Source organism: Athene noctua, chromosome Z, assembly GCF_965140245.1.
Source record: "Athene noctua chromosome Z, bAthNoc1.hap1.1, whole genome shotgun sequence".
NCBI lineage: Eukaryota > Metazoa > Chordata > Aves > Strigiformes > Strigidae > Athene > Athene noctua.
The window spans coordinates 79,990,117-80,016,872 of record NC_134077.1 but is presented as its reverse complement, the minus strand read 5'-3'; the positions used below and the strand labels follow the sequence as shown (position 1 = coordinate 80,016,872).

The window sequence follows — 26,756 nt, the reverse complement described above, 5'->3', positions numbered from 1 at the left end:
AGTCCACAGGTAGGGACACTCTGTTCTTGGATCAAATTTGTAGACTCTTAGTGACCAGGCCAGTGGCACCTGGTGAGGTGAGCTGAGACCTCAGCAGGGAGCCCTCTTGCAGGGTCTTTGGTAAAGGAAGCGAAGACGATGCTGCCCACAGTTGTCACCCCTCTGCAGATCACACCTGTTAGAGCAGGAGCAGCAAAATGCGATGCTCGTCCCTGTCTAAGCCGTCCCAGCATTCAGTTCAGTAAAGTAGTGCAAACCCAGGTGCACCTGCAGCTGGAGACGAGACATTGTCCTGCTGACTGGGCAGGTGAGGGACACCCTGTGCTGCTGCCTACAGAAGCAGACGGCTGCCCAGGCTCATTTGTCAGGGTCCGTGGTTACCTCAAAACAGGGGACCTGCCAAAGCTGAGCTGCTAAGATGCAGGCTGCTTCATTTAGCCAACACGAAATAACCAGCAGCAGCACGCTTTGTAAAACTGACTCCTCAATGCCAGCCAACCCTGCTTTGGAGCTCATTCTGACACCCGACCTTTGTCACAGACCATGCCTTGGGAGGGCAGCGGTGGCACTGCTGTCATCTCTCTTCCTGCTCTTACCCAGCCGCTCAGCTACACGCTGCCCTGAGAGCGAAGGTGTGCGGCAAGCACGCTCCTCCTCAGAGACTGGAACCTGCATCTTCTGTCAGACCGCAGAGGAACCACCACGCTCGCAGGGACACCAGGGTGTGCTCCCAATCCATCTCACAACTGCCACACAAGTCTTTTCCACCCGCTGCTGGAGCAAGACATGGAGGCAGTCAGAACCCACGCAGCACTGGCAGTGCTGCTCCTCAGACACACGTTGAGAACGGTGCTTCAGCCGAGAGACACCACAGACGCTGCGTGGAGCTGGGCACGGCAGCCACAAGACAACAGCAGTTGGCTGGCTGGCTAGCAGCAGCTGTGCTCTCCTGTAATCCGGCAGCTCCTCACGCCAGCTCAGCAGCCACTCCAGAACCCAAGCTCCAGGTGAGGACGCAAAGCAGGAAAGCACATGCAGCAGGGTGGGCTGGGGAGAAAAACGGATCTGGGGGTGTGGGGAGGTTTTATTGTGGGAGGTAAAAGAAATATGAAGGACTTGCATGGGAGCCCCCAGCAGCCAGATGCGGGCTGTTCAAAGGCATTTGATGTATACTCTCATCCCTTTCCCTCCTCCCTGACTTGAGCATTTTGACCTGTCTGAGCCAATGATCACCTGTGGGCAAGTAAGAATAACCATGCTTCCTCTAGACTTCCACAGTGTGCACGTGTTGAGCTGTAAAAGGAAAACTACCATATTCAAATAGGCTACAATGAAAGGAAGCCAGAATGAAGAAAAGCTCTTAAGGAAGGATGTTCTCTTCTGTATTTAGGGGCACAATACGTATTGGCAGTATTACGACTCATTTCAGCATCTTCCTTCACGACACCAAGCATGAAAATCAATTTTTAAGACTGAACTGCCTGGAGGACATTCATTGCCCCATTTCAGTTAACATTAATGAAAATTAAATTAGACTGCACCTCCTTACAGTTTCAAAATGTGTGAGCCTGATAACACTGTTACTAATTACCACAAAATAGGTAAATAGCTATAAATAGGGGTTTTCTATTAATAAGACGCATTTTTTAAAAATCCAACAGCAACCTTCTCTTCCCAGAAAGCCAAATAGCTTGAGCCCCGCCCCCTGCAAAATCAAAGAATCCTCTTCATTACAAGATCTACTCTCTGTTACAATTAAACAATGAGTTCAAAGCCAATAGGGAAAGGAATTTTATTTTGAAATTTCTAAAAGATGAATATAAACAATAGAAAGTAGACAAAATTAAAAACCTATTAAAAAAGTTAGTTGTCCTTGTAAAAGTGCTCTATAAAAAAAACTGAAGGCAAATGACCAAGCACATTTAATTAAGTTTTGTGTATCGCAAACCCTGACAATTATGCATGCAACTATTTTCAGGTGTTCATGGATTTTTAGTGTCTGTTTGGTCACATTTTAAACATACCAAGGAAATTTGACCACAGCAGTACCTTTACAAATACAAATTAGAAGTATTACAGATTCAAAGTTTTGTAAGAAACACACCTTAGGAATCAAGCCTTGTGCTACACATTGTGTCCAGCAGTTTCTAATCCGTGTCATTTACAGCCTTAGATGCCCTTCAAAAAACCTGTGGTTGGTTCTGGATCTTGCTAATGGAAGCAAAATTTCCCCCCGAGAACATTACTTCAGTACTATCAGCATTTAGTTTTATGCTTTAGCAGTTCAGCTTTTGGATGTTTATTTTGGAAAATACTGATAGTTTTTGCTATTACTCACATGTTACAGTTTACCAAAATAGGAGTAAGTAATCTGGTAAAAATTCATGTGCTTTTCTTTTCTAAAATGTAAACTTCTGAAGTAATATTTATATAGCTAGCATGGTGTGGTAACAATGGTGACGATCTTGAAAAGAGTAAGAGTTACATTAAAAAACTTTAAGAACATTAGCAAAAGATAGTAAAGAAAGGATACACAAGAAAAAAGATAAATATCATTGGGCATTGTCTTAGCCACACAAAAGTTAGGAGAGGCTTTTCTTGTGAAAGAAAGGCAGTTGATATTCACGTCATGTTGAAAGCAACTCTCCGGTGACCTTCCCTGAAAGAGGAAGAAAAGGTTTATTAAATGTTGTCTTCCTAAACTGATACATTTCTCTTACAAATTATAACACAAAAGCTCGTTTGCAGTGAGTAAAACCGAATAACCATGTTCCTTTGTTGGATGTTGGCATATTATAAAATTTTGTAATTGTGTTGGTTTAGGCCCTGCTGGGACCGGAGATCATGTTGCCGTTGTCCATTCCCCACCCTCGGACACAAGCAGGGCACAAACCCCGGGTTAAAATAAGAAGAAATTTAATACAACAGTGTGATAAACAATCTGAACAACAACAGTAGCAATGATAGCAACAATAAACAGCAATAACAGTAAACAAGACAAAAGATATACAGAGAAATACCGCAATGGATACAGACAGCCCCATGCCCCCCGCAAACAAAGCCACAAAGGAAAAAAGTTCCCTCACTGTTGCCGGACCTGACATCAGCATGGTATGAATAACCCGGATGGAGATCCCTTCCCCCTCTCTGCTGGGGAAACTTAACCTTATCCTAGCAGAACCAGGACAGTAACTGGCTTTGAAACTTTGCTCTCATTTTTTATGATCCTAAGATAACATAGTAATAATGAACTAGATAATTGATCTATCAGCAAAAGATGACTAGTGACATCTTGGGCTGAGCTATGCATTTCTAAACGTATCAAAACGTATCAAAAATTAACCATCAAACTCGTTTGAGAAAGTATTTTGTATCCTGTCTGGACGATGCAATCAAACTTGAATCCTAGAAAAACATACACACACAGAGACACGAAGAAAACATAGAAAGGCTGCTTCAATAACAGAAGAACACATGCAACAGTCTCTATCAGTTTTATCTTATTTGCAGGAACAATTAAGGGTAGCACCTAAATTAAGAAAATCTTCTGCTTGTGCTTCCTCCCCCTGCCAAGTTTTTTTCCAGAAGAGCATCTCATGCTCAGTTCTCTCTTAAGGTTCAATCCTGTTTTGTCAAACCTACATAGCAACAATCAAAACCACACTACTGATGAGGCACAAGCACAGCTGCAATCTCCGGAACCCTGACAGTGGGAAGGGGAAGATATCACAAGTACTTTATAGTTTAAATTCTGCCCTGAAAGCAAACATTCGTTTTCAATTTGATAGCACTGTCAAAGAAAGAACAGAATTCCATGGCTCTTCCTCTGCAGTTTTTTCAGCTCATTAGCTGTTTTTATTTTTTCTTTTAAAGAAAAGTAAGCCCTTCTCAATATCCTAATTCCACATTCATCATACAGAAGAAATAAGATTTTCCAACAAAAGTTACTGTGTGATCCTGCCCAAGACTGCTAGCACACACGGCCTTTCTTCCTCCTGCTGCAATCACTGATACGTGTGTGACAAATGTGAGAGAGAAGAGTGGGAATCATGGAACTGGATCCCAAAGACCTGCAGACACTGGATGGTCACCCCCCCACCCTGCAGGTGTTATGCAGGTACAAGCAAAGCAGAGAGCTAAGGCAAGCAGAGTTTAGGGAGTATCTCTTCCTTTACACCTGTGCTAAAATAGGTTACAAAGGATGTGATTGCGCATGGCCTCAGCTCCTCTCTGCTTCCACCGCTTCTGGTGCTGTACCAACAGTAACAACAGAAAGAGTCTAAGGGCAGACACAGCCAAGTAAACTGCAATATGACATTCAAGACAAAATGTCTTTTAACAAGGTTCTTGTTTATGCTGTGAGCTAGTCATCAAACACATGCAACTGCCACAGCTTTGTCTCACTTCTTCAGGCTGGGTACATGACTGGTTTTTATGTCTGGCTGTGTCAAACGCAGCTGTGTGTCACATGACAATATTTTCTTGGACACTGTTAACTACCCCTAGAGCTGCTCAAACACAAACCCCAACCAAGTAAGCAAAAAACCGACTCATAAACAAAACACTCATAGAAAGAGCTGTAGGAAAGAGACATGCTTCAATTGCCACACCTAAAAGAAAAGAAAACAAATTGTAGAGCCAGCAGGAAGCGAGGAACAGTTTGCTACCAAGAAGTTGACATTCAAACAACTACCACCATGTGCCTTCGTCCCTCCTATGGCTTGAGTTTCCAATCAGAGTTGTTAGCACAGAATCTGTGACTTTATTACCTGATTTCAGAGTAGAGCACAGGATCGGGGTTCTCGAAAGGGATTGCTCCCTGCAGGAACCCCAACAAGCAAGGCATCTTTGCAGGCATTTTGCATACAGTACTGCTGGAGTTCTGCAGCTGCCTGAGAGACCTGTGTAAAGGAAAAAAGGAAAACAAACTCAGAGAGGAAACTAATTCATTCACAAGCATCTATTAGGCATTTCCTCTTTAAGAACCATTATCAAACAGAGCTGGAGAGCAGCCAAGTCAGCTCTTGGATTCTAAACCACCAAGTCAATCAGCACAGGCACACATTTACAAAGCTCCAGTGAAACACGCATGAAATGCTATGCCAGTGATGAGCCAGAGGAGTGCAGAGGACTGAATGTGGTGGAATTTGTCTTCATTAAAACACAGAGGGCCATGACCACAATATTTTCCAATCTACTGCACTGTTTTCAGGTTTGTATTTGAACTCTTACATCCTTAGATAATTTATAAACAGGATTTCCGTTTCCAAACTGTTAAGCAACACAGAGCATAACAAGGAATGAAAGCAAAAAGATGAGGATAAAAAGCTTTTTAAGTTCAAACTGCCATCTTCTCCTGGCAGTGAAGTGAGAGCTTTGAATCCACACTCTGGCCGCAGAAGAGGATAGTCCAGAGCTGCAGAACAAGCCCAGGAACCCAACGGCAAGATGCCTCCAGCACTGAACTACCCCTGCTCTCCTTGTGGATTGCAAGTCAGTCGTGTGCCTGTATTTTTGAAGGAAAATGCAGGGGAATTCCCAATTTCTCAGACATGCATTAGTAACCACTGCAGTGAACTGTCAAAATCCATGCTTTCTGCTACATTTTTCATAAAAGGAAATGCCGAGCATATTGGTAGGAATACAAATTCCCTCCGACCTCACCTCTGCTTTCATTACAGCACTTCTGAAATTTTTCTTCCTACACAACTTCACAGTGTTGCCAGTGAAGATATGAGATAACAGGCAGAAGGACCATGCACACTCCCCAGTCTGCTGATTGAAGGGGCCACCCAGGAGGCCTGGTGGCATTTTGGTTCTGGGCCATCCCATCTAACAGCATCGGGAAGCGCGTGGGAAATCTGGACTAGTGTGCGCTCGCGTTTGCTGTCATTGTTTCCAGTGCATTGTTTTCACTGCTGTCCTGTTCACCGCCTCTCAAGTCTCCTCTGAGACCCTCAGCCTGGTAACTGACCGAATTTACACGGCAAGCTGTCAGCATTTCAGAGTTGTTAAGAGAACGATTTTCCCACAGTCTCTCAGGTTCTCTCCCAGGTTCTACAGGGAGAAGCATCTGAAGCAAGGATCCCTGCTAGCCAGTGGGCTTTGTCACTCCTCCCTTTCTTGAGGAAAATCTCTTTCCGGAGGCTGCAAAGGTCTCCCATCCTGCCCTGCCCCCTGGACCCCTGCAGCATTAGCACCCTTGCCTCAACCACAGTGCTGACCCCTTGCTGGCACCCGACCGTGCACCACACCACTATCAGGCTGAGGTGCCACTTCCCAACACTGATCAGGCCAAGGCTGTGTGGAGTTTTTTCCTGGGAAAATGAGCAGAGAGTCGTTCAGGGCATGGCTTACCCTATGAGTGCAGCACAGTTAGCAGTTCCTCACTGCACCTCCATGCACTTTGCTACCAAACTCTGCAATGTGTACTGAGCTATGTACATCCTGGTGCTCCTGGAAAGATACAAACCTGATTTTGGGTGTCTGTATGAGAATCACCCATACGGTAGCAGACTGTTCTAGAACAGATCTGCCCACTCTTAGCCCTACCTATGCCCCTGTAACATTCTTCACTCCTTCAGTTCACATAGAAAGTACAAGGGTTTCTGCATTCCTGTATTTCATCACAGCACAAACACGCTCCCTGCAGCAGCCTCCTGCGTGCAAGATGTGTGTGGGTACTTCTTTCCTACTTTGTTTCCTCTTTCTGAAAATACTGTTCCTGTTTGCTTTTTCAGCTGGCAGGGTAAACAAAATCACCATTGGAACTCTGTAGTATGTGATGTATTTTTAAAAATCCTTTAATATCCAGCTTCCCTTTGAAAACACATTGTCTATTCAAAGTAGCCAAAACAATCTTTTCTCCTCAAGTGTCTGCTAAAACTGATCCAAGTGCTTTCCTCCAGCTGAATATAATCCTCACTGTTTTTACACCGCATGTCAAGAAACCCAGATGACACTTTTTATAAGACACATTTTTAATCATTCATCATTTCACTTGTGAAAAAGGCATGAACAGGTTGCTAGAACTGCAGACCTGGAACAAGACTGCTGTGCACTATGCTGCAAGAAATATAAGACTAAGGTCTCATGGAGGCCAAGCCTCCATGGAGTACAAACAAGACCATAATAAATACATAGCCTTGAGAAGTCCAGCTCCAGAATACATTACTGCCACAAAGTAACTCCCAATAAACTACAAACCCGCTTTTTTATACACTCTCCACCCCAAAAAAAAGTGGGGAGGGGGTACATGCCTCAAGCTATTGCTGGTGGTATAAAGCAACAGAAATTCAGTCAATCATTTTCATGTTAGACAACATCCCTCTTGCCACAGGAGTCTACATTTCTACTCTGCATCATGCCGTTTCTCACAGATTCCCACATGACACTGCAGTGTCAAACCAGAGTCACTTTTAGTGAATCAAACGTTTGCTGATTCAGTATTTGCTAATAAAATTTAGTAACATTAATAAATTGATCAGGATGATGTCCAAAAGCCACAGTGGTTTAAATTTGCATTGGGCATTTCAAATTTTCATCAGGCCAGGACAGGAATAGTGAGAAAAGGTATTCTAAATTATTTTAAAAGAATTAGCTAAGTTCCTGCGGCTCAATATACTGGCACTGTCCTCAGACGGAGTAAACTGGTGTTTGGTGACTGGTCAGAGAAAAATGTTGAACACGTGGAGGTGATGAGAGAAAAGGAAAAGTGCAGGATACAAATTGATTTGACCTTCATCACTTCACAGTCGACAATGGATTATGTGGAAGGCTGGAAAGAGCCGTTTTAGCAAAGCATTAGCGGACACCTCCCCGCCCGGCTGCTGGGATCCACAGACTGTCTCGGGCAGGCCTGCGTGGGTGAATTTGGGCTGCCAGAGAAAAAAAAAACCCAACATAAAAAATCCAAACCCAAACCTCGGGAGCTGGCAGATGACAGGACCGCCTCGCTAGCTTGTCTTTGTCTTGCAACCCGCGAGCAGGGGGAGGCTCATGCGGGCGTCGGAGATGGCCGGCTCCCCCCACGTGTGTCCGGGCGCCCCCCCCGCCGCCCCCCCACACCCTGCCGGCGGGGGAAGTCGTCTCTGCGGAACCGCTCCCACGATCACCCCAGCCTCTGCAGAATTAACGCGGCGCCGCTGCCTTATCTACCACAGCCCCCCCCACCCGGGAGCGGCGCCGGGGGGGCCGGGGGGGCCGGCGCTCGGACCCCCCCGGGCACACGCACCCCTCGCCCCCTGCCTCCCGGCTCGCTCCCAGGCCGGGCGGCGCTGACAAACGAGGAAGAAATGGCAGGAGCAGCTCGCCCGCCCCCCCGCCCCGGCTCGCCTTGATCCTCTCCACGGCCGCCTCCAGCTTCAGCTGCTCCACCAGCCGCTGCATGGTGCTCAGGCTGCCGCCCGACGACATGGCGCGGCGGCGGCGCTCGGCGGGGCTCGGCGGGGCTGGCCCCGCTCCGCCCTCAGCCGCCGCGGCACCGCCCCGCCCCGCCCGGGGGCTCCCGCCGCTCCGGGGACAGAGAAAGCTCTCGGTTAAAGTGGGAGAGAAGGAAGAACAACAAGAGGGAGGAAAGGCGACAAAAAGGGGAAGAAAAGGAGGGGGGAGAGAAAAAGGGGAAAAGGAGGAGGAAATGAAGAGGGGAAAGAAGGAGGAGAAAAAGAGAAGGAGGGAGAAAAAAACGGAGGAAGAAAGAAGGAAGGGGGGAAAGAAAGAAGTGGAAAAGGAAGGTGAATGAGGGGAAGAAGAAAAGAGAAGAAAGGGGGAAAGGAGGGAAAAGGGGGTGAAAAAGAAGGGGAGAAAGGAAGGGAGGGAAAAGGAAGGGGGGGAAAAGGAGGGCAGAGAGAAAAGGAGGGGTGGGGAAAGGACAGTCAGGAAAGATGGAAAAAAAAGAAAAGAAGGAAAACAGGGAAAAGGAGTTTTAAATGTCCTGTAAACGTTTAAGAAAAAGCTTGCTCAGCCCAAAGGCAGCTGTTAGGCTCAAAAAACCCAGCAGCTGCTGCCAGCATTACTGCACCCCACACACACTGTTCATCACCATTTCACTAATGACCATAAGTCACTTCACTTTTTGGTGTGGGTTTGCCAGCCATCAGAGTTTGCTAGCCTGTTAAAAAGTTGGCAGGATGAAGCTCATCGCCTCAAATGGTTGCTCTGAATGTAGGGACTAACCAGACACGGGATGCTTGAGCCTCAATCAAAGCCTCATCGTGGTGGTCACAGTGTGTGAAATAGAAAACCTTTTGTGTACTGAGTGAAATGTTTATTTCACCTTATACACACCACATTTTTGAAAATACATACATGCTACAAAACAGATACAGTTCTTTGAAAAAAGCTGATAGGAAGTACAGTGGTTCTTCTCAAAGATGCTGCTACCTTGCCATGCTTTTCCACACAAAGATCTTGCTAATACTCAGTACCAGCAATACTTGCTCATGCAAGCACTCTTCTCTGAAGTCATATCAAATTCACATGGGCTTTACTAGGCATAGTATTGTAACCCTCAGCAGTCCCACTCCTGCTTTTTTTTCTTATGTATATGATTGGTTTATCAACTTCATTTCAAGACAAAATAGGGCCTGAAAATTTATGCCCAGAAAACAGACACCATTTAGAACCACAATGAGATGTTAGGCTAGAACTGCTCAGTAGCCTCAGATAATGTGTCACTGTAACACTGACAGTTTTGTAGAGACACAGGGTTTTTTGTATCCTTTATTATGGCGATGTGACTAGTGTCACTGCCCAGCAAATTTCTGCTGCAGCCCATGAATTTATGTCTGCATCTGGTTATTTTCAAAGGGCTTTTATGTTGAGAAAAGTCAGCTCCAAGGTGAGCCCGCATAACAGCTCCTTTCCAGCCAGCAGGTCGTACAACACCTGCTGACTTTCCCTTCTCCACTCACTCAGCATCAGACCACAGCTTTACAGAGACAAGACACCACTGCTGCCAACAGACACAGTGCTGTCCTCCCCAGGGACTGCCCCTCCCCTACTGCTGTAGTGTCAGATCAGGAAATTAATCTTGATCAGAACTAACCTAGGCAAAAAGGGAAAACAGATCTGTGTTTTGACTGCTTATTTGTATAACCCCAATACTTGGGTTGGGAGGGGAAAGATGGAGCAAAACAAGGCATGAGGGCAAGAGCAGAGCTGTTAGCCTGTGAAACTGCAGCCACAGGTTTAGATCCTCATGCATGCACTTGCCTGGTTCTTTTGCAGATATAACTGTCTGACCTAATAATCAACACCATTTTACTCATGCTTACCCTTATTCCCTTTGTTTCTATCTCAGCAACTTAATCTTCCCCCTTTCACTCTTTCAAGCTGACTGTTTTGGGGGATGAAGCTGTGAAGGTATCTCACTTCATCTTTGCAGCATCCCTAAGGTTACTTCATGAAAACAAGCATAGCTTATTCTAGACACCCTTTTAAACAAGTTTTGAATTTGAATTGACCATTAATTTACTTTGTATTTAAGTTTATAGCTACAGTACATGCAGCAGAGATAAAGGACAATCTTGCAATTCCTCTTCAATTTTACTAACGCATACAGAACCATTTAGCATACTACTTCTAACATGCTTTTGAATACACATTATTTTAAACAGAAAACTGAGAACACATTCCAAGAATTAGTGAAAGATAAGCTAGCAAAAGAGGCATAGAGAACAAACTCTTCTGCAAAGAATGAGGACAGGTTGTCTTCTGCAGAATCAGAAATGTCTTGCTTCAAAAATATTTTTAAAATTTTTGCTATTATTGACTTCAGCAGGAGTAGCAAGTTCAAGAGCTTACCTCCACAGAAGCTAGCTAACCTATCACTGTTTTCAGCAGGAAACACTTTGAGGAACTTGCTTTCACAGATGTGATAAAACAGCCAAATCAGGCTTCTATGTTTCCCACCTGCCCCTTTGCCAGTAGAATTCCTGAACAGTAACAGAATCCCTTTTTTACCAGCAAATCATGGAAACTCTGACCTGGGCTGAATTACAAAGGAAACCATAGTATACTGTTGTGCATTATTTATTCTAAGTACTCTGAAGTCTGATCAGAAGAAATAAAGAATACTTTAGATTCAGAACTCAAAACAAATTCAGTATCTATTACATAAACTTCTATTTACATAAGGCATCTAAACTGCCCCTTTTAACAAAAGGGTCATTTTCCCTTTTACCAATACTTTGGTGAAAGAAATATCACATTTAGTAGACTAATATTCACTGGTATCCTTGTTCTGAACAAGAACCTACAATCCAACATAAAAGATAAAAAAAACAAAGGCAAGAGATCTAAACATAGTATTTCATGGATCACACTGTAGAGCAAAGCATTAAGGCTTGTTTACATCACAACGATCATTCATACATCATTTATTCCCTCAAAGAACAAAACTAGTTTGCAACTGGCACAAGAATAGCAAGAGAACTCTGGTATAATCCCCATATTGTCTACATCAAAAACAATTTGGCACCTTAGAAACTAGATTTAAAAGTAGGGGGAAGAGGAAAACAGAAAATAGACATTGCTTCAAAAGCCTTTATAAGCATTTCCAGTGTCCGCCTGCAGTTTAAGAGGAAAAAACCCAGGACTTTCAAAGACTGATCTAGAAACATTTTCAGAAAGACTAAATTTATAGTTCCACTGATAATATGAAATATGTAAAGAAGATACATCGTTTGGAATAATGAATGTCACACTGATATCCCCAAGTAAATGGCATATATACATTGAGCTGAGCCTGTTTAATAGGTCTGATTTATAAAAATGGTAAACCTGTATTATTTTTAGGCCTGATTCAATAATTCCTGAGTTTTAGGTCACTGCTGAGTCACAGCAAACAAAACTCTGAATGATGTAGTGAAAAGTTTTGCAAATAACTTTCAACATGAGCAAAGATGTTGTTCAGCAACTTTCAATCATCAATAAAAGTCAGTCTTCCAGGCCCTTCATTCTTCATCCACCGCCGATATCTCTTCCATCGGGGATCCATGGCCATCTTCTTCTTTAACTCCTCCTCTTGTTCTCGTTTATAGACCTGACAGACAAAAGTTTTTATAAGGCTGAGGAAACAGCTTAAGTGAATCTCAAGGGTGCTGTAAGCATTCATAGTTCAACCATTCACCACCTTATTGTTCTTTGAGATGACTGAACTGCAACACAGAAGCAGGCCTGGACCAACATGAAGTGCAGGAGTACCTTCAGCCAAGGAGCCTACTGGCTGTACTTGAGACGCTTTGCATTTTTGCTGAGAGCAGAACTACCTCCCCGTAAGATGGTGCTGCAAGCTCACAAACTTTTTGCTATAGAACTAGATGCTCATGAATTCAACAGTAAAATTTACTGTAAAGAACTCCTAATGCTCAGAAAGATAAATTTTGTGTCTCTTCTCAGCACACATACTGTTTAATGCAGTAGTTCAGCTCTTCACTTTAGTTGTTTTCCCACTTCCAAGTCATTGTCTAGATAGAATACCACTAGTGAACTTTTTAATCCTAATTAAAATTTCTCAACTAAGTTAATAATATCTCTACATTAAGTACTGGAAGTAATAAGTAATTACATTCTCTCAAGAAATGGTGTCACTGATGAAATCTACAATTATCAGCAAAGTATCTAAAAGGCAAGAGCATCCGCATTTTTATTCTGGAGGCAGTTTACGCAGATACAAGCGGTGTACATCTCAATACCATAAAGCTTTGTCTCATCTCAATGTCATCTGAATTCTTTCTGGAAGGGAATTAAATGTAAGATTCTGCTATGCATGAACAAGATTTTAACAGTATTATAGATTGCTTCATAAATATACCAGCTCAACCTTCAGTGATCACACAGGTTTTAGGAATAATTAGGAAAGTAACAGAGGGGAAAAAAACCCAATACCATTGTAGAGCTCCATGATGTACCCATCTATTGAATTCTTGGTCTTACCTATCCTAAAAGAACAACACGCAGACAGGCATCTCCAATGATTAAACAGAGAAGCTTTCAGGGAGAAGCATGATTGTTCTCCATCTCCAATAATACAACAACCAGCAGCTGTCTGGATAGCTTCAAAAAAACGCATCTTCTACATGTATTGATGAACTCATGACCAGATGGCAAGTTTTAATGCATTCACAGAGTGATTAGGTAAGTTTATTAAAGAAAAACTAATTAAAGCAATTACCTACAAAGACAACATTTCTTTTTCAGGAAGTTCAAAAGCTGCAAATTATACTGATAAATATTTCTATATAGGTGCAACTTTCACGTATTCTTCACTAAAAAATCAACTGCTGGCCACCACAAATGCATTTGGGCTGAACAGACTTCTCTTCTGGCAAATGTATCTCTCTGATATTCAGTGAACAAAAAAACCCATCACTAGTTAGAAAGAGAATGGATCCCAAAATATGTCATTTTTTCTCTACAGCAGCATATCCATCCTTTCCTACTTTTTCCATATAACATCTGCTTTGACTAGTAACATGTTTTCCAGCAAGCCCATCACAATTCAATGTGTATATGTACCTGTTGGCTACTCCTTTCCTTACACTAGCATCAATTTTACTACTTTCCTCTTCAAGTTTCCAGACTAATCCATTGCTGCCTACTTTTAAAGAAGCATTCTCTTATTGTTGGTGCCCTGCCAGCAGCAAAGGCAGTTCTGTCACCATCCCATTTCTTTTCCCAGCATAGGCAGAGCAGCAGCAGTATCTCTTCCCCTTAAGCAGGCCAAGCTCATATTCTGCTTCTCTTCTGGAAACCTCCCACCCAGATGGCCTACAGATGAGCTTCTGTGGAACAATAAGTGTGTTTCATCAATCTGCCACCCCTCCCGCAGCATCCCAAGTCATTCCGGATAGCAGATTCCACACTGTGCCTAACGTTCTTTCACTGCTCTCACAGAAAGCTTAAAAAAAGTTTCATACGGACTATTCCGTAAGTATCTATGGAAAGAGTCACAGTTGTGCCCAATAGTATTTCATATGCCATATTTACTTGAGTAGGTACACAACACAGCAAGAACAATCCCTGTCCCACCAAAGGGCAAAGAACTATCAAGGGATAGTTAAAAAAAACAAACAAGTGAGGAATTTAATGGCTTAGAAGGCTAATGAAATAGGAGTTTCAAATGATCCAGGTAATTCTTACTACAAATTATTACTGTTTAGAAAACAGTCTTAACCTACTGTAATAACTTTGTCATACCACACTGTTACAAGAAAGCCTTTCATCAGATCCAATTAAGTCTTGGATGCAGATTCCCTAACAGTCACAGGTAGATGTCCCCTGACTGAGCAAATCCCTTCGTGTGTCCAGCAAGCTTTCTTCTACCAGTCCATAAGCAAAAGAAGTTGAAAAAAACATACCAAGTGGTTGTCTAACAGTTTTTAATTCATAAAGCAATAGCTAAAATTGAAGCAATGGTTCACAGAGCTCCAACTCAAGCACCTTCTCAAAAGAGCTGTTCTTAATCTGGGAGTGCTGGATAACCAACATTAGTTTTTCTACCAGAGCTACCCACCTCATAGTTTTCTCGTATCCACAGTCGCCGTTCAAGAAATATCTCTTTTTGATGATCTTCTAGGCTGTCAAACTGAGATTGAGACATTTTCATGTACCTTCGTATGATATACAGCTTCTCTTCCACACCATATTCTTGCCCTTTAATAGTGAAACAATAAATCCACCAAATGCACCAAACTATGTATTTTAACAAGTAAAAAGGAGCAAGAATGATCTGAAACAGAAGGATATCATATATCTTGGGCTTCTGATAACCGCCTTTTATCTCTATTTTGTTTTTAATAATGTCTTTGATGATTTCTTCCTCTTCTTCACGAATTTCTTCTTTAGACCGCCTGTTCTTGCCTTTTTCTCTAGTCTTGTTGAGTAAACCTTGTTGCCTAGCAATCTCAGTAGCTTGTATACGGTATTTTGGCACAGTAGCTAGGTAGTTGATAGCTTCATTGTAACTACTCCACCAGCTGAAGAACTGTAATTGAAGAACAGCGAAAGTAAAAGAGATGTTTTTACACAGACATATTCCTATTTGGAGGTTTGCCAGGAAAAAACATAATACTATCATACACCTTTAACCACAATTACATTACATCAAGGGTAAGAACTGGAATTAACAGTACTACTTCTGCAGTATTACAGAAGCTTTAATTGTTTCTCCAAACTTATTAAGGCACCTGAAAAATAGATAAATAGACATGTCAGTCAAATATACGGCAATAAGGAATGACAAGGAAACACTGTTGAGATCGGTTTTGTTCACAAGATGGTAGTCTCCTGAAGGTTAATGCTAGGCTGTGCCAGCCAGTCTCAGAAACTCCCTTGGATTTATAAATGAAATAGCTGGTACATGAACATTTCATTACAAAATTGTTACCCATTTAAACTACTTAACCGAACATGGATTAAGTTCATTACAATTTCATTAGTCTGACGGGATTCACTTCACAAGATCCAACATCCCTCTCTAATCTCCAGCTACCTTTCTGAATTTCAAAGAGGGGAAAAAAACTCCAAACAACAAACCAGAAATATAGTGCCTGGGGTGAACATGTCTTACTGGGGCAACTTTCTAAAAAAAGCAGCATTTCACACTATTCACCAAGACAAAGGGCAGACATACACACATTATACAACCTGAACAAAGGTTAAGAAGCAGAAACAACAGAAAGCAAGAGAGGCAAACCAGTTTACACTGAAATTGCAATCACCTTGCAGCTGGACTGCAGGAAAAGTGAGTGTCTCCTCTTACAGCCAAAGAAAGTAGTGAGAGGTGAAATGAAACTCTGCCACTGGAAGTACATATGAAGGGAAATTAAGTATTTGGCTGCATATGCCATTGGAATTTATTATTCCAAGTGCTCAAATTCTGATCAACGTATTTGTTTTAAATTCCAATATCCCACTAAAATGTGAGCTATCTGCACCACAGAATAAGCTGTATCTTCATCTCTTAAACTTTTGGTGTATTTTTAATGACGCTTTGAACCAGTAATATAAAAAATCCTAAGAAAAGAGTTATGCATCTTCCACTTAAGTATTTGTCAGCAACAGCACAAGCTCATATCTAAAACAGGCTGTTTTCTTGACCTTGGATCTACCACCTTCAGAGCAAGCTTTGCTGAACCAAATTCACTTCTCTCCAGACTTCATCATGGTGTTTAAAATATGCTGCAACGTAAGATTCACACATTAGTAGATTCCTTATAGGCAGTCCTATCATCTGAATGGAGTCTCAAATTTAGTTTGCAATTAGACTGTTCTTTAAAAAGTTATTTATGCAGCTTGACAAACTGACACATGCTTATTTGGAGCACTAGTCCTGCCTGTGCTCAGGAACAGGCTATTCTGAGTCTGCCATGAAGAACTAAGTAACTTCCTTAGAAAAGCACTTCTCTCTATGAAATACCCTACCATTAAAAGAAACTTATCTCTACTTTTGCCCAAGGTACCAAGGGCAGTCAAAACTCTGCTCAGTAGATCTTGACTTCAGATTTGTTATGGACACCACACAGCAGTTTACCACAGCAGACAGGAGTGGGCCTCCTCACTGACACTGTTTGATACCTGGCATGTTATAAGGGCTGCAGATACTTCTCTTCCCATTCAGAAACTCAATAAGCAGTGCCACATAAACGTGAAATTTTACCTGAAACACAGAGATGGCACACACTGCAACTAGAATCACTATCCTGACATCCACTTTAGGTGCCAATCTCCTGCTGTAGTAGTGATAATAATGCCTGTAATACTCTTCAGGATGATCCAACATGTAGTCATAATCTTTACGCATTTCTTCATCCTACAGGATGAGACAAAAAACACACATAGGTTCAGACTCCTGTTTTCACTTACTCAGCTATAGCTGTGTTTTACATCTCATTAATGACCATGCTGCTATAGAATTGGCAATAGCCCAACCAGAGTATGAAGCACAGGGGAAAATCTTTGATCCTTTTCTCATATTCTCAATTAATTTGTTCTCACACTCATCTGTCCACAGACATCTGACATACATGGTCTTAAATGCATAAACACACACTGCATGAAGACATTTAATACTGAAATAAAGACAGGCAACTGAAATCCACATAAGTATTTTTAACTTCAGTCCAGATAAACTAGAGTTAATAAATATTGCTCAGGAAAAGCTTTTCAGATGAAGAACCTATTAAGAGATTGTTACACAAATCTTTTAGAATTAGCTTACAGGACTGTGGAATCTACCCAATGGAAGGCCATTTCAAAACCTCATTGTTCTCATTCTCACCCATGTAATTAAGAGATGAAAAATTGAATTTTGTCAGCCTCAACTGCATTCATTTTCTATCTCAAAAAAGTTCATTTTTTTCTCCCTTGCAGCCTTGAAGCACTCAAGAGGTCATTCTTCCATTTCTGAGTTTCATCTTTGCCAAGCCACACATATTTTGCCCTGAGAGATCTCCCATGCTGCTCCAAGTCACTGTTAGTTTTTTGCTGAAATATATACCTTCAAGATAAAGCGTAGTTGGTTCATTTTAAATAGAAAGTGACTGTCAAGAGGACAACTCCTAAGTACGGAGGAACTGTCAAGAGGACTGTATCCTCCCCCCTGCACTCTTGGGCTCGCTACTGAAGGATTTTGTGGTTTTCTTTTTTCCCCTCCCTGACGGCTGGCAGGGGGCAAGGCTGCTAAGTGCACACTTAGTGCCGAGCCGAAGCTGCCGAGCCACCCGCGATGCGCGCCGTGGGGTGCAAACTCGAGAGGCTCTCTCGGGAGTGCGAGCCGCGCACGGCCAAGGCCGGGCAGAGCGCCGGTGCTCAAGCAGGATCTTTTGATGGACGCTTCAGACACAGACGCCGCACGTGAGGCTCGGCGGGGATTACGCACCTTTCAGCGTTCTCCTGAAGCCGCGACTTTTCTTCTCGCCACACGCGACTGCGTAACTTCGCTGCCCAGGGCAGGGAAGCGGTAAACGAGCGGAGCGCGGAGCGCGCCCCAGACGGCTTCCGCCCCGGCCCCGCACCTGCCCGCGCGGCTGCCGACAGGAGACCGCCGAGGGACGCGGCGGCGCGGGCAGCCGCGACGCGGACCGGAGCCCAGCCTGCCTGCCTGCCGCCCGCCCCGCTCCCCGGCCCGCCGCCGCGCGCCCCGCCCGGCCCGCCCGGGGCGGCCCCCCCGCACTGTCTCTTACCGGAGCGGCTCCGGCCGCGGCGGCTTGTCCCGCTCTCTCACCTTGAGGGTCTCGTAGGCGGTGGCGATGAGGAGGAACTTCTCGTGCGCCGCCTGCGGGCCGCCGCCCGGCTCGGCCGGCTCCCCGCGGTAGCGGTCGGGGTGGTACTTGCGGGCCAGCTGCCGGTAGGCGCGGGCGATCTCCGCCTTGCTGGCCTGCCGGCTGACGCCCAGCACCTCGTAGCATACCCGCCGCCCGCAGTACAAGCCCTCGGTCAAACCCCGCGCCGCTCGCGGGAGCAGCGCCGCGCACACCCACAGGCACAGCAGCAGCCGCCACCGCGCCGGCACTGCCCGGCCGCCCGCTGCCGCCGCCGCCATTTCGCTACCGCCACCGCCCCCGCAGCCGCCGCGCCACGCCCCCTGCGCAGGCGCCTCGCGCGCGGCCGGGGGGGCCCGGCGGGGCCGGGGGGGGGGCGGCGGGGCCGGGGGGGGGGCAGCGGGGCCGGGGGGGGGGCGCGGTCTGGCCAGGCCGCGATTTTTCCCGGCTTCCTGCAGGCTGGTGCCGCTCGTTCTCTCGTCCCGGGAGCCGCTTTGAAGAGGCCGCCCGGACCGGTGTTTCATTTGGGCTCGCTCGCGCGGGGCCGGGGTTTCGCTGCCTGTCCTGTGCCAGGCCAGCGTGGTGTAACCGGCCGCCCCCAGAACACTCGCCCGTCCCTCCGGGCGGCGCACGGCCCGCGGGAGGTGTGTGGGTCACACTGCTGCTGCAGCCCTCGCCTGGTGCGTATGCGGCTGCTCTTGGTGATGGTGGCAAAGGATGTTAAAGTCCTTTAAAGCGGACATTTGGCCTCACAGCTGCTATAGCGAGTCTGCCGCCTTTGGTCTGTTTTAACCAAAGACTTGTTGTGAAACAAGGACTGCACCTCTGCTTCAGTGTAACTGGGAGGAACGTTTCCTCATTACTAGACCCTTCCCAGGAAAATCAGGTTTATGCTTGATGCTGGAAACATCTATTACAGAAATACTTAGCTCGTCAGAGAACACATGCTGTTCTTCTGCTAGAAATGAGTATATGTCTTATACTTCCAGCCTCCTCTGTCTGTCTCCTTTTTGCATTAATAAATGTTTATAATTTCCTTGAGAGATGGGTGAGGCCCAAATCAGCTTCCTAAAAATTCCACCTATTTGCAGCTTGTTAGAGTCCAGCCTCTCAGCATCGGAGGCTGATGTTCCATTCCTCAGATCTTCAGCTTAACAAATTCTCCATGGCCATTTGTCACCTTTTTTTTATTTTTTGAGTGAGAAGGAAGCTAGTTCTTTGACACTGTGTCACCTCGGGATCACTTCTGTCAGAAAAAACGGCTCTGGAGCTGTAGTGAGAGGTCACCAGCTGACCCCATGCCATCTGCAGGCAGCATTCAAAAAGCTGGCAAATGGGCGCCACACTGTCTGCTGTCAGTTATACTCCAGGGGTGTCTTATTTTAGCGTCTTGCCAAAACGCTCGAGATTACACGTGGCACTGATGAGCTCAGGAGAAAGATGCTGTGTGGTGGTTACGCCTTCCCCCCGCAGTCTTAGCAACCCCAAAACAGCATGTAAGGCATTTTACAATGCCAGTTTAATGATTTTAGACTACAATAGCTCGGCAGCAGTGGTATTGAACTATTTTATTTTAAAAAGAAAAAGATAATTCCTAAATAGCTTTAGGGCCGGGCTGTGCTGGCAGTGGGCGGGGCTGCGCTGGCAGTGGGCGGGGCTGTGCTGGCAGTGGGCGGGGCTGCGCTGGCAGTGGGCGGGGCTGCGCTGGCAGTGGGCGGGGCTGCGCTGGCAGTGGGCGGGGCTCGCCGCCCGCCAGCTGCTGGCGGCACCGGCCGCCGAGAGGGGGCGCAGCTGCGCCGCTCCCCGGGCTTTTCCCTCCTCCGCCCCTGCGGAGAGCGCGGGCGGCGCCGCGGCTGCCATGGAGGTCAGCGCGGACTCGGGTCAGTCTGCCGCCCCCCGCCGCCCCTCTCCTTGGGACCCACCGGGAGCCGCGGGCGGGGAGCGGGTGGAAGGGGGCCGGTACAGCTCCTCGCCGCGCCCGAGCGGCGCCGGCGGGCCGGTGCGTGTGCGCGGCAGGGGCGGGCGGCACGGACGATGGCTCAGCTCTTTCTAAATATAAACGCGGTGACGGGAGGGCGGGCGCCGCCGGACTCCGCCGTCCCCCGCTGCGGCTGGCGTCGGGGAGAGCCGCAGGGAGGAGGAGAGGAAGGAGGAGGAGGAGGAGGAGGGAGCCGGCGGAGAAGGAGGGAGCCGGCCGCCGGCCCGGTGCCTGTGCTGAGCCGCCGGCGGAGGAGAGGGGCGGGGGGCGGGGAGCGGCCGGGGCCGGGCGGCTGCGGCGCGTCTCTCACCGCCTCCCCTCCCTCCCCAGCTGGCAACATGGCTGCGGCCGCCGCGGCTGCCCAGGACGAGCTCAGTAAGTGGCGGCGGCGCCGGGGGCTCCCGATCGGGCGCCGACCCCGTGGGGGCGGGCGGGCGCGGGGCGGCGGGCGGGCCGGGCCGGGGGCTTTCCTCGGAGGCACCCTCGCTGCCACGGGGCCCCGCTCCCGGCCCGGCCAGGCGGGGCCGGTGGCGGGGCCGGGCCCGGCCCTGGGCAGCCATGTCGGGAAGCGGAAACTGAAGGCTGTGGCGGCAGGGGCGGCGTTCCCCAACCCCGGCCCCTCCGCGGGCGGGGAGGGCTCGCTGCGGCCTGGCGCGGCCGCCGGCGTGACCTTGCGGGGCCGCCCTGCCTGCTCGGTGGGGAGGAGTCGGTAGCTCCTCGCCGAGGGGGCGCCGGCGGGGACGGCGGGTGGCAGAGCCCTCCCTGGTGCCGCCATCGGCAGCCCGCTGCCCGGTAACCCCTCTCCCTGGGAGGGCAGCCTCAGCCCTTGCCCGCCGGCGCTCGCCCTGCTCTGTTCAGTCGCAGCCTTTTACCCACAGAACCATGTGAAAGTCACGTACAGCGAAACACCCCTGGGCTCGCGAAGACCTCTTAGGTCCCCTGAGTGCAGTGCTGTGGCTTAGCGGTAGGTATGGCAGCACGTCCTCAGCTCTGCAGCTCTCGGAACACGGTGAGCGCAGCGACAATCGCAGGTGCGTGCCTCAGCCGCCAAGCCTGCAGGGCAAGGGAAGCCCAGCTCTGTATTCTTGACACCTCCAAACCCTGTTGCCCGTCCAGTACAGTAAAGGATCAGCTTCTTTTTGGAGAGGCCTGTGAGACTTTGAAGAACAGGCTTTTCTTCCCTGCTTTTCCTGTCTTGGAATAGAGCTAGTTCTTGGACAACTGTGAAGAGTTGATAGCAAGATAAGGCATGACTCAGCCAAAAGAGAGGGCCTTTGGTTGCCCTGAAATAGTACTTGGCAACCACCAGAGAGGAGGGGCAGAAGAAATACTCTGAGCATATTTGTGCTATTGGCTTTCAGTTCTAAGGCATTTCTGTGTGGTGTGTCACTTTGGGTTTTTTTGTTGTTCTTGGTGGGCTGCTGTGTAGATAACATCCTTGCTCTGCTCTTTGTTAGATGTTACTGAAGCTGGGTTGAGTAGGATAATGCATATAATAATGGTGGGTATGTCCTTTATGTGGCCAAAGAGCCAGGATCTCATGGTGGAGTAAGAAGGATCTTCTAGTTACACCGATCCTTGAATCGGAGGACACAAATACCAAGTTATTTATTCCATCAACAACTGGTATAAATTGTAATCATGGCTGTGAAAGACCTCATGACTGCTGTCATCCTAGAGATTCTGTTATCAGTTTTACAATGCTAACATGATTCCCCTTGGCGAAAACAGTCAGTGTGAGATCTGTTGCTTGTAACTCCTCATCTTTTATCTGTGTGTAATCTAGCTTCCCAGCTTCCAAATCTGATCCTGCAAAAAAACTAGTCTTCAGCCTGTGTCGGTTGCTAAACGGTCTTTTCTCTAAAGCTCCACTGAAAGGACAAGTGTCCTTAGGTTGAGATTCATGTTAATAATTATATGATGTCATTCAAGTTATTGACCACTGCATCATTCAGAATTGAGGGATATTTACTGGATTGGTTAGAATTTTTTTTTTTTTTGAAGGGGGGGGAGAGAGTGGATTGTTTTGTTTTAGGTTTTTCCCATCTGTCACTGAATAGAAAGTACTGTAGTCTTAAAATTAAAGCTAATGGAAGAAGAGTAGTTTCATGTAGAGAAAGAGAGGGAAACTAAACAGCCTTCTTGTAGGCCCACTGTTTTGATGCATTTAAATAGTTAAATTTCAGCGTATTTGGAAAGAAATCTGTTTCTTTTTAGGGTGATGTGTAGTCCTAAAATAACAAAAATAATTACTGCTAGTTTGAGATTGGAAAACCAGTTTTCCTTGCTTTATATACATATGGCTATAGGAGGCCTTGATTTACAGCTCCAGTCAAACTCTTAATAACTCTCATAAACTCTTGCTGTTTGCCTAAACTCTTTATAAGGGTGCTTACCATTGTAGAGGACAAATTGTTTGAAGGCAGTATAAGAATGGAGATGGGGCAGTTTAAAAATCAATGCAAAATCAGTAAATTGACCCTGAAGCTATAAGAGTTCAGATGCAAGAGAAAATTAATCTTGAGTAAGAATAGTCAGCCTCTTGAATGGAGAGAGAGCCTAAGCCTGGCATCCTGTGAATATGTGGATTTCAGTGTGTTATTCAAGTTTTCATATAAACTTTTCTGTAAAATGAAAGAATAGTATAAAAAAAGATCATACATCCCCCCCTCCTGCAGGCCTTCCCAGCCTTTTTCAGTCAGATCTTGTAAAATAGCCTAGTGACCGGCCTACTTTTACAAAGGCCCCATAAAGTGCTTTGGCTGTAGGCACGGAGTGGGTTACTGATAGAGCCAGGAATAGCACCAGCAAATCCTGACTCACTGTTTGCTACCATAATCATACTAGATACATTTTCTCCCAGAGTCTAATACCATTTGAACAAGAATTTGACTCCTATTTTAGTAGTGGCACAATAGACAAGAACTTTATACTTTCTTCTGCATGCGGAATAGTGCAGAACAATTGCTTAGCTTTGGAGGGACAGAACGGTGTGTCTGAGCTTTTGCTTTAGGAGGGACCTGCACCTAAAACTACCCCTGCTATCCAGGCTATAAAGTTGAAACACTCCTGTGTCCAGTGCTCTTTATTTGGTATAGGGCCTTTTGGAGAAAATGGGGATGCTAGTGCAATGTAATGGTTCTACAGAGTTCAAGTAACGAAGGTTGGTTTTTTGTTTGTTTGATTGACCGAAACAGTTCTAGAAATGCTTTAATGTAGCAGTCCCACTAATCTGTCAGACACTTTTCAGGGAGGTGAGGATAAATTCTGACTTTGTGCACAGTCTTTCTGTCCCACACTCTGTTTTGTTTTGCAGAGCACTCTGACTCTTTTTGGTTCCCGGAAAGCTTTTGTGGTGATCAGTTAAATTATGAAATACAGTTAGCTTGACATGTCCTAGCTCCGGTAGTTTCTTTAGTCAATTTTCTTAAAAAGAAGGGGGGGTGTTTTACTTGATAGTCAACTACACAAAGTACTTTGCTGAGGTGTCTGTGCAGAATAGCTGATGTGCTGTGCATAGTATTTATGAATGCCAGAGGGAGCTAATTCTTTATCTTGCATAAGGCCAAGGAGGAGAACCTGGGTGCGTGAAAGGGAATTGTGCTTAGCTGAACCGAGAGATTTCTTTGATTGGAAGATGGATAAACAGTGAACTAGCTACCTCAGTAAGGCTGAGCATTCAAAGAGTTCACTTCTGTGATTTTAATTAAAAAAAAAAAAAAAGGGAAGGGTGGTACCCTTGTTAACAGAAGGAAGACATTAAGCTGTTTATTTATTACTTTATCATTTCCGTGTCTTTCTCTCAGTTGTTGGCACTACCGTATAGTGCAACAGGAAGAAGGGGCATGTTGTTTCAATGGGCAGGCTGGGGTTTTGCTGTTGGCTTGGGAGACTGCAAGATCAGTTCTGAAACAGCAAGACTTAGAAATAACTCTGACCCCCTTACGGCCAGTGTTGCAGGATTTGGAAGTTTATAAAGCAGGAGTTAGAGCCTTGCTTTTAGTGCAACTTTCTTGTAATTTTTATGTACATTGCCTGTGTTTTGAAATCTGTTCTTTTACTTCTTGCGTGAGGCATGGCCGTAAGTGCTGAAACCTATATTCCTCGTTGCAATCTTAAATGGAGACTGGAAATAAAAAAGTGAAACCTGCATTTTCTCACAGATAGGTAACTGCATTGCCATGGTAACTTGGGGGTTTCAAATTCCAAATACACCATGTCTGTTGATACAAATTGGACACTGCTGCTGGAAACAGGGATACAGAGTTACATCTTGTTTTCCTGCCGCGTTGGTTCTTTTATACACAGTGAAAGGGAACATGTCTTCATATGCAATGCCCATTGCTAAATTCTCCATATTTATATTCATCCTCTTGTAAACACCTTTTTTTTTTTTTTCCCCTCAAGAAAATGCCACAGAAAATTAAATACTGTGTGAAAATACTATACAGCAACATGGAGGGAAGTTGTGATTGTGCCATGAGTATCTGTTACAAATTTTGCATGGGCTTAATTATATGTATTTTAAAAATACTAACTACCTGGTATTAATTTTTCTGCTCATGCAGTTCATTCTTGATTGTGTGGGTTTTTTTCAGTTCACAGTAAAATGTTGACCGTCATAGCTTGGCACACATGTGATGTTTCTAAGACTACTTATTAAATAAGATATGATTTCTTGGGTGCTTTTTAGTGTAGTGGGTAAGTCTGATAGGGACTATGGTTGGCACGTAGATAATAAGCAGATTCTGGGTACTGTAGCAATCATCTTTTGAAATAAATTGGTTCTAGCTTTCATGTTTGTAAAGGGAAACTTGCAAGAGTTTCCCAGAAATAATGGATTCGTTGACTGATGTGCTGAAAAGTAGTAGTGATTTAATCTTACTTGATTATTCCTTCCAACAGTCTCTGGCAGAGCAAGGGGCTCTCCACAGTGAAGTGAATCTAGGCGGCTTGCTGTGATCTCAGTGTGCCTTATGCTTTTTTATTGTTTCTGACATCCAAGTTTGTTCTTAGAGTGTGTTTTGTAGAGCCCTGCAGGATTGGGCACAGGGTTTTCCAATAGTGTTTCCAGTCTCTATCCTTTCCTCCTTTCTCCTTTTCACTTTGAGTTTCTCACCAGTGTAAATAAAATCATGTCAGTCCTGTGGGGGCTATTTTGTTTTGGTTGGTTTGTTTGTTTGTGGGTTTTGTTTGTTTTGTATAAATTCTCTGAACTGCATTAAAAGTTGGTCCTTTGCCTCTGACAGCATGTTCTTCCCGCAGCGCGGTGTTCACCAGAGTTGAACTGTAGTAGACTGACTATGGAATTAATTTTATAAACATACATAATTAGCTAATACAGAAGGTGCTATAGGTGGGAACCAATACAAAGAAAATGTCGTGCTCCTGAATTTGAGATAAGGGTTTAATGTGAGATTGAGGAAGGAGAAGCCTTCTCAGATCTTTTAATGATTGGCTTTTTAGATGGGGATAAAGTTATACTTTACTAAATGTCATCCCTCCATTACTGCTTCCAGTGCTTCCAGAAAACTTTAAACATTATCTTTAATTGTATTAGTCAACTTTCAAAAGGAAAAATTACAGGAATTGTGTCATTGCATGGACTTAATTTTAAATTCACTGTTGGCTTGCAAAAATAAAGACTGAGATGCCTAAAGCTTTTAAATTAAAATTCAGTGCTCTTACTGTCAAGTTGTGGTAAGATTGCTGTAGGAGTTATTTTCAGTTACTAAGGTTTATTTAAAACAGTTTGTGTCATCTCTTTTTTTTTTTTTTTTTTTTTTTTTAATGGTATGTAACAAAGATGGATCTCTTGCTTTACTTATTTTTATTATCATATAACTTAATGGTCCCCCCCATGAAATTACAACTGTGCAGTTTATAGTCAGCAGTAGGGAATGTAAAACTGGATGGAGAAGGTTTTGACTTCATTTTTAGAAACTTGTGAAGTGCAAGATGTGGGAATGTGCAATGGGTTGTCTTGTTTGAGGTCTGATACACAGTGGTCTGCTCGCTGGTTCAGGCAGGACGGGGAGGCTAGGTGAAGGTTGCAGGAAGACGTAAGGCAGAGAGGGAAGGGATCTCGCCCCGTGCCAGCCAGCAAGTCTGCAACACACATGGAGGTTGGACTCGGTATCTGAGTTCCTGATACTGCGTCCCCGGCTCCTCTCCTGGACCATTGTGTGTGTGCTTTAAATCTCCAGGGTTTATGATTTCCCATAATGGATGCTGTCAGCTTGAGAAATGGTCTTAATTGTTAGTGGAATAAAAACTGGGGAGAAAATAGTTGATGTGCAGTACTTGAGAGGATTTATAGCTCTTTGTTTTCCTGTCCCGCTGCTATGGATACAGCCTGCATCAACAGCACAGAAGAGTGGTCTGACAAACTACTGACCAGTTTCTTAACTGCGGCTAGGGAACTAGCCTACTTGAATTTGCTGAAGAGTCCTGTCATGCTTAGGGTTAAGGGAAGGATGGATACCTGATGGCAGTATCAGGGCTTAACTGACTAG

General features: G+C 45.3%; 3 protein-coding genes across 4 annotated transcripts in view; 1 reads left to right on the top strand and 2 right to left on the bottom strand.

The window, feature by feature from the left end:
* Window positions 1-1,778: 1,778 nt before the first annotated feature.
* GNG10 (G protein subunit gamma 10) lies at window positions 1,779-8,460 on the bottom strand. Its single transcript, XM_074931448.1, has 3 exons — window positions 8,335-8,460; window positions 4,770-4,901; window positions 1,779-2,659 (listed from the first exon to the last, which is right to left on the bottom strand). The coding sequence occupies exons 1-2, from the start codon at window positions 8,413-8,415 to the stop codon at window positions 4,776-4,778; spliced, it is 207 nt and encodes a 68-aa protein (XP_074787549.1). The 5' UTR covers window positions 8,416-8,460; the 3' UTR covers window positions 1,779-2,659; window positions 4,770-4,775.
* An 826-nt stretch (window positions 8,461-9,286) lies between these two features.
* Window positions 9,287-18,550, bottom strand: DNAJC25 (DnaJ heat shock protein family (Hsp40) member C25). The gene is made up of 4 exons (XM_074931446.1): window positions 18,227-18,550; window positions 16,661-16,813; window positions 14,516-14,986; window positions 9,287-12,043 (listed from the first exon to the last, which is right to left on the bottom strand). The coding sequence occupies exons 1-4, from the start codon at window positions 18,542-18,544 to the stop codon at window positions 11,921-11,923; spliced, it is 1,065 nt and encodes a 354-aa protein (XP_074787547.1). The 5' UTR covers window positions 18,545-18,550; the 3' UTR covers window positions 9,287-11,920.
* A 1,489-nt stretch (window positions 18,551-20,039) lies between these two features.
* The window catches only part of ECPAS (Ecm29 proteasome adaptor and scaffold), a 66,623-nt gene continuing 59,906 nt past the window's right edge, over window positions 20,040-26,756 (top strand). Inside the window, exon 1 of one of the 2 annotated variants that reach the window (XM_074932552.1) lies at window positions 20,040-20,143. In XM_074932552.1, the coding sequence (XP_074788653.1) occupies window positions 20,122-20,143 (22 nt within the window). In that variant the 5' untranslated portion in view covers window positions 20,040-20,121. Of the gene's footprint in view, window positions 20,144-20,444; window positions 20,617-26,756 lie in introns of those variants that run through there. The other variant, XM_074932551.1, reaches the window with a different exon arrangement.